The 7,501-nt window shown below is 38.5% G+C and overlaps 1 protein-coding gene across 1 annotated transcript in view; it reads right to left on the bottom strand.

Moving 5' to 3' along the window:
- The window catches only part of NUP210L (nucleoporin 210 like), a 289,674-nt gene that overhangs the window by 112,187 nt on the left and 169,986 nt on the right, over positions 1 to 7,501 (bottom strand). The window contains exons 18-23 of the mRNA XM_007948554.2: positions 6,828 to 6,916; positions 6,320 to 6,424; positions 5,496 to 5,597; positions 3,079 to 3,207; positions 2,504 to 2,631; positions 1,665 to 1,797 (exon numbers count right to left, since the gene is read on the bottom strand). Coding sequence (XP_007946745.1) covers positions 1,665 to 1,797; positions 2,504 to 2,631; positions 3,079 to 3,207; positions 5,496 to 5,597; positions 6,320 to 6,424; positions 6,828 to 6,916 — 686 coding nt within the window. The remainder of the gene's footprint in view (positions 1 to 1,664; positions 1,798 to 2,503; positions 2,632 to 3,078; positions 3,208 to 5,495; positions 5,598 to 6,319; positions 6,425 to 6,827; positions 6,917 to 7,501) is intronic.

The following is a 7,501-nucleotide window of genomic DNA, read 5'->3' as shown; positions in this document are numbered from 1 at the left end:
ATTTCTAATTTTTCATTTATTTTGTCATTTTGTTCTTGTATTGTCTTCCAAAATTCTTCTAGGGTTTTGTCTGTGTTTTCCTTGATCTGTCTCTCAATCCTTTGAAGATACCTAAATATAATTGTTTTGAATTCCTTATCAGGGAGTTAATCCTGCACCTTCCTCAGGGATGTGTTTTGGGTCTGTATCCTGGTCCCTTGTTTCTCCTACTTTATCTTGCTTCTTTGTGTGGACTGTAATGCTCTGTTGTCTCCGAAGCATTGTGATGTTTTTGTGTTTATATTTAATTGGTGATTATATGTTGGAGTGACTTGCCCACAATTTTTGTTTTCTTAGTAAGTTATCTATACAGACAGGGTATTGTGCTGTTCTCCTCTATTCACTAGTTGACAGTACTTATACACTCCCCACCTGTCTCCTTTCCTTTGTCAGCATCTTGTATGTCCTTGCTGACCCTGGCAAACAGAGCCTGTTCTTTGGTCCCTGGAATCCGAATGAGAGTGCTATCACTTTAAAAGCCAAAATGGTTGTCACTTGTAAACATTCAAAATGGCTGTGCCCTCAGTCACTTTAAATATAAAAAATGGCCACTGCTTGTAAACATTCAAAATGGCTGTGCCCTCAGTCACTTTAAATATCCAAAATGGCTGCCACATATAAACAATCAAAATGACTGCACCCTCCAAACAGCAGAAAGTCCACAGCTCAGGTTGTCTCCCTCCTTGCTGCTTCCCTTCCTAGTCATAGGCCACCAGTGCAGTTGTCCTTGCAGCCCTTGGTGACTGGGACTGATCTTTAGGTCAATTCTCAGGTCCCAACACCACTTGGAAATATTCAGGCTGTTGGTCTCGTCAGAGTGGCTGCAAGTCTACAGCTCCGACCGTCTCTGTACTCACTGTTTTTGTTCAGGTTTTTCCACTGGTTGGTGCCTAATCCACTTCTGTAGAGTTCCTTTCAAATCTCAGGGTTCTAGGAATATCTTCCGTATCACTGTCAACTGGTTTTTCTTTTCTTTGTTGAAGGGGGTCTGTGTCGCTTGTCTGCCTATTCCTCCATCTTACCGTAAGTCCCCCTAAAACTTTTATTTTTAATAGGACAAAATTGAAAATGACTTAAATGGAAATGCTTAAATAAATTATTATATAATCTGTTCAGTGGAATAAAAAAATGGCCATTAAAATTATGTTTATGACTAATTTATTTTCTACTTATTTTCTAACATATAAAAGTAGAGAGAATGGTACACTGAACTCTCAGCTATTTATTGCTCAGCTTCAACAATTATCAATACATGGCCTACAATTAGTTTTTAATGATATAAGAAGAGACTTTTGATATATGATAAAGGTGAAAGAATCAGTATGATTTATCCATGTTAATGTAAGCATATGAAAAAAATTGAAGGAAGTATACCCAAATCTTAATAACAGTTTGCATCTTAGTGGAATTATAGGTGATTTTCATCCTGCATTTTATACTTCCCAAATTTTCCACAAGAAACATGTACTACTTTTATACAACAAACATAAACCAAAATAAATGATGTATTAGACAACTATTTCATTTTTCAGTCAAATCATTTTCAACTTGAACAAACTAAATAGAAAAGATTAAAAATGCTAATTAAGATGAAGTATGGGTTTTGGATAAGATTATTTCCTTACTTCAATTTGCCGAGGAGCTGATGTGAATTTTCTCCCCATTTTGTCCCTGGCAATAGCCACAAGTGTAGTTTGTCCAATGGTGACAGCTCGAAGGATATAATTTTCAGAATATTCATCCTGTTCCTCCATTAGCCTGCAAAGATCCATGTGTTTACAGGTGAAAAAGCTTTGCTTTTGAGAGTGGACAATTATGCGTCTTTCCAGAATGTTTTAACTTTTGCTGCCATTTTAACTCTATTTATAGACAGCTACCAGAAAATAAATTTCCAGAGGCAAGACAAATTTCATGACAATGGCAGAAAGCTCCTGAAGGCCAAAAATCTGTTTTAATGCTCAAAAAAGAATAAGGGCAATATAAACATAGACTTCCAGACTTGTAAATACTAAATTGCCTTGGAATTCCTGCATTTCCCCTTTTGCAGAGGGAAATACCAGTATCTCTCTTGGTAAACACATTTTTGAAGGTCTTCTAGCCCAATGCAACCTTGAAAGGATATGAAGTTAAATGCTTCACTGTTCTTAATGGAGAGGACAATACACTTTCTTTTATAGAAAAAGAACTGGCCTTGGTTCTCTTTAGTTCATCAAAGAGAAACTTCAGAAAATGGAAATATTAATGAGACATATGATATCAGTCCCAACACAAGATATTTGAAGACCTAGCAGGGGTATTTTGTAGAAAGCTGAATGTTGGAAGAAAGTGTGGGCTGAAAAGTACTAAGACAAAAAAGGAAAGGAGACAATCTGAAATAACCTAGGGGAGAGCTGACCAGGCCACCTGGGGAGAGATTTTCATGACAGTAAACATAAGGAGGAACAAGTATTGAAACGGTACTCACGTCAGGGTCACTATGGCAGAAGCCAACTGCAGTTTTAACTCCATGTTTCGAAAGTATTTATTTTGGAATGGGCGTTTGGAAGAGCCAAGAACCCTCACAGTCACTAACACAGTTTTACCTATCTCAACCTAGTCATTAAAAATAAAAGGTAGATTTTAGTAGAGGTGTCTCATTCACCAAGGACAGTCTGACTCTTAGAGGGCAAACTTTGTAGTTCATGCTAAAAGTTCCTGACCAGGCTTTGATCAAATAAGCCTAATCTATGTGTATTGTATTAACTTGTTCTTTAACATTCTATTTATCTTCATTATGTTTAATGTTGGAATGTTGTTTTACCAGGCCAGGTATTTTTATTAACACCAACAGTCCTGGTATACACACAAAGTAGCAGAGTAGAAACTATTGTATTTTTATCCAAATAATGCATGTATTATACAAAAACCACACAACCCCTTGTGTGTTAGTTTCCTATGTGTGTTATGCATATCACATGCAAAAATACAGTCTATTAAATGAGACTAGGTATGTAAGAATGAAGCCTGCTTCATTTATGACAGAAAGCAAGCATCTCTCACCTTGTCAATCAGATCAAGCTCCAGCTCTTGTATGTCTGACACCCTGAGGTGGGCCATTGCTGGACCCAAGAAAGTCAAGCACAGATCATAGACCTCCAAGGTGAGAAATCCAGGACGTACTGGAACTAACTAGAAGGAAGAAGATGGTAGCTGGGTAAAGAAGCAAGTATACCCTAAGCATAATTACAGCAACTATTTTCACCCAGAGAGGAAAATACAAGATCTTCCTTTGTCATGGATGATCTCAGAGGTCACGTAACATGTTTCAGGCATAGCACAATATGTACCCTTAACATCTGGTATTTCAGTTCACAGAAAAATAAGTAACTTTAACAATATTAACTGAAAAAGAACAGAGTTTCAGTTGATTGAATTCAAGTAGAATTCAACACATATAGCAGCTTCTTAATTGTGAACAAAGAATGGATTTCATGAAGAAAATCAAGTATATGCTGTAATCACCAGTAGGGAGAGAGAAGCATTGAGCTGATACTTTACTTTTAATTTTTATACTATAACTCCTATACCACAACATGCTTTTTTACATCTTTTGCTTGCACAGAGTGCCTCAATCTTCCCTTTTTATAAGGAAATGTTAGAACTAATATAACTTTTACATTTGTTTAAGCTCTTAGAAGGAAAGGAAATATATATGGCATTACTGGTATTTTATTACTAAACATCAACTAAAGGCAAATCTTTTGGTATACTGACTCTAGAGTCAGCTTAATATTTTGAGTTGTCATATCCTGGCTGAAAACATTGTATTTTTAATTTATAACATCAATACCACTACTATCAAGTCAATTCTGACACATAGTGAACCTGTAGGACAGAGTGGAACTGTCCCACAGGATTTCCAGGGCTATAAATCTTTACAGAAGCAGATTGCCTCATCTTTCTCCCATGGAGTGGCTGTTGTTTGTTGTTGTTGTTATATGCCATCGAGTCGGACCCGACTCATAGTGATCCTTCCTTGGGTTTCCGAGGCAGTATCACTATAGAAGTAGATGGCCCAACCTTCTTTCCGAGGAGTGGCTGGTGGGTTCAAATTGCTGACTTTTTGGTTAGTAGCTGAATGCTTTAACCACTGTATCACCAGAGTATATTTAAATATCTACATAGTTATATACTTTGAATTTCTAGAAATGAGCTTTCTCTTAATGAAAATTTTATAGTGAGATGTCTCATTATAAGAATTATAAAATTCTGATGGGTGGACCGGCTGAACTAGTAGGTATGTCTATGAAGCAGGGAGTGTATCCAAGAACATGGATAGGGTTGGCAGACAATGGTCCTGTAAGTTTGTGTGCATGATCTGAATTCCCAGGTGTATATTAGAGCTGACAAGAGGCAAGGTGGTAGTCACTGCTTGGTCACAGCCAGCTACCCAGAGGGACTGAGTAGTTGAACCTGTGGGCTTGAGACCATAGTCACAGGGGACATCAAGCTCAATTGGCATAACATACTATGCAAAACATTGTTCCACCTCCTACTTTGGCGAGTAGTGACTAGGATCTGAAAAGCTTGCAAGCAGCCATCAAGATGCAATGATGGGTCTCTCCTCATCCAGAGCAAAGAAAAATGAAGAAAACCAAAAATTCATGGATACAATCAGTCCTAGCGACTGGTACACCATCTGATCTGCAGCCTATATGACTATGAGACCAGAAGAACTAGATGGTGCCCGGCTACCACTGTCATCCACTTGGAAGGGGATCTATGTAGGAGATCCTGGATGGAGAGGGAGAACAATGTGGACAAAACTCGAAATCATTTGGAGAAAAAAAAAGGCGGGGGGGACCAAGTTTTCTGGTCCCATAGAGCCTGGTGGAACCACTGAGACTATGGTCCCTAGCCGCCCTTCAGGTCTGGAATTGAACCCACATCTGTGGCTTCCAGCCAAGCAAAAGACAGGCATATGAGTTGAATATTTACCTGAGGTAGATACACTTCTTGGAGAGAACAATCATGGGAGAAAGAAGGGCTGCTTATGCACCGGGAGACAGCTCAGGGGGCAGGAAGGCATGGAGGGATGGACACAGGGAGGAGGTAATTATCAGGAGGAAGTGGGAGGGGAGCTGTTGCATTGTGGTAAATTGTGGTCAATGTCAGGAGACAAAGTGTATGTGAACTGCTGTGTGGCAAGTGAATTTGTTCTGTAAAATTTCACCCAAATCACAATAAAAAAGAAAAGAAAAGAATTATAAAATTCTGTTCAATAAGAAGCAAAAACTGACCAGCAAAAAAAACAACAAACAAAAACCTCACTTTTGGATAAAGCATTTATGTAGGTGAAAAAATAAAAGGGGAGGGAGATATTACTTTTTTAACAAGTTTCAGACACACAATGGAATTTTTCAATTGTTCTTCTAAGAGTGAATTTTTGGCCTGAGATTGTCAATCAGACAACTTACCTGGACAGAGCTTTCAGCTTCCAGGTAAGTGATGGTGACAATATCTTGTTCACTGCTGTTGACTAAAAAATAACCAGATCCTTCCACAAGGCTAAATATTTCCTGTGGAAAAATAAGACAAACACTATTCCATTCCTTTTAGTCCATAAACAATTCAAAGTAAATAACTTCTACTTACCTGAGAAAGAGTATAGGATTAAAAGATTAAAACGGCTTCAAACTGGTTTAACCCAGTTCAGTCATGGCTGACAATACAACACTGGAATGGACCTGGATTTTTAAAATGTGGGTGAACCGATACGCTAACTGGAACAGGATAAACTATGAATTGAAGCCCTGCTAGAAACTTAATCTCCCTCTCAGAAAACAAGAGCAGCGTAAGTGTTGCATAGCAACCAAATCTCTTGATTGGCTGAGTCAAAAACAATGGTGCCTGTCTCAAAGATGGTAGCCAACCTTGCTGCTTTAAATGTGTGTCACACTCCACAATTCTGGCAATAATCCAATCTCTCCTGCATCATTTTTCCTAGTCCAGATCACTAAAATTTAAAAAATCCATGTCTGCTCTGGTTTCGTTTTGACAGTCATGACTGAACTGTTTTGAATCAATTCAAAGCCCCAGATTGAAGTCAGTGGACCAAAGATAAAATATGACTATTAAAGGATAGTTTTTGAGATCATTGCAGCTAAGTATTATGTATGCATTATATGAGATTTTCAACACATGTGAGCTTTTTTTTTTTTAACTATGCTGTCAATTTTAATAATACAGTATTTTCCCTTCTAATATGACTACATTTAAACCAGATCCACACAGCTTCTACCTTCACATCAGGGTGGTTATAGATGGTGGCATTCTCTGGCAATACAATTACATCATCCACTAGGAGCAGTTCCACAGTTGCAGACCTAGGTAAGTTGGAAAGTTCCTAGAAATATGATAAGAACCACAGGGTGAATATAAACTTCTAATTCCCCAGTTCAGTGAGAGAAGATTCCAGTATTCTCTCAATTGCCAAAGATAACAGAAGTATGTTGTTGTTGTTGTTGTTATGTGCCGTTGAGTCGGCCTCGACTCATAGCGACCCCTCCTTGGGTTTCCGAGGCGGTACCACAACGGAAGTAGATTGCCCCATCTTCCTTCCGAGGAGTGGCTGGTGGGTTTGAACCACCAGCTTTCTGGTTAGCATAAGCACTATGCTACCAGAGCTCCTAACAGAAGCATAGAGGTGACTATTCTCAGACATTTAAAACAACTTTAAAAGAAGAATCTTAAATTTCATTATTTAATTTCTATTTCTTAATCCTAATTAAACAATAATCTTCACTCACGTTTGGACTTTTTGTCTCTGTATAGCCCACAAAACTGACCGCAATGAGTACAGTCCCTTTTATTTGATGTACTTTAAGGACCTGATGACCTAGAAACACAGAAAAATGCCTTGTGAACATGGAGAATACAAAAGTGTCTCCAGAAAACCAAATTCTGCCCTAATCTTTTCTGGAAAGGTATGGTATTGCAGTGGGGACAGGAATTCACTGACTGAGAAAATACACAAGAAACAGAGAGCTAGGTTTTTGTGCTGGCTCTGCCATTATAATCCTATGTTACCGTAAACAACCACTTCATTTCTCAGTTTATTTAATACTGAGGGGTGTGCCAGGTAAAATATAAAAAATTCTTTACAGATCTGATGGTGCGTCCAGAAATATCAACAACTGGTGTATGGGGAAATTTTTGTTTGAGTTACAAGTTGTTGTTATTAGGTGCTGTCAAGTTGGCCCCAAGTCACAGCGACCACATGTACAACAGAAGGAAATACTGCCTGGCTCAGGGCCATCTTCACAGTCCTTGCTATGCTTGAGCCTATCGTTGCAGTCACTGTGTTAATCTATCTAATCGAGGGTGTGGTAGTTATGTTTGTGTGTCAACTTGGCTGGGCCTGGTTGAGTGGCTGGGCAGCTGGATGTAGTATTCCCCATGATGAGACTGGCAATCAACTCCA

Source organism: Orycteropus afer, unplaced genomic scaffold (assembly GCF_000298275.1).
Source record: "Orycteropus afer afer isolate SDZICR_OR568_19922 unplaced genomic scaffold, OryAfe1.0 scaffold00217, whole genome shotgun sequence".
Classification (NCBI taxonomy): domain Eukaryota; kingdom Metazoa; phylum Chordata; class Mammalia; order Tubulidentata; family Orycteropodidae; genus Orycteropus; species Orycteropus afer.
This window is presented reverse-complemented; position numbering and strand designations above follow the sequence as displayed.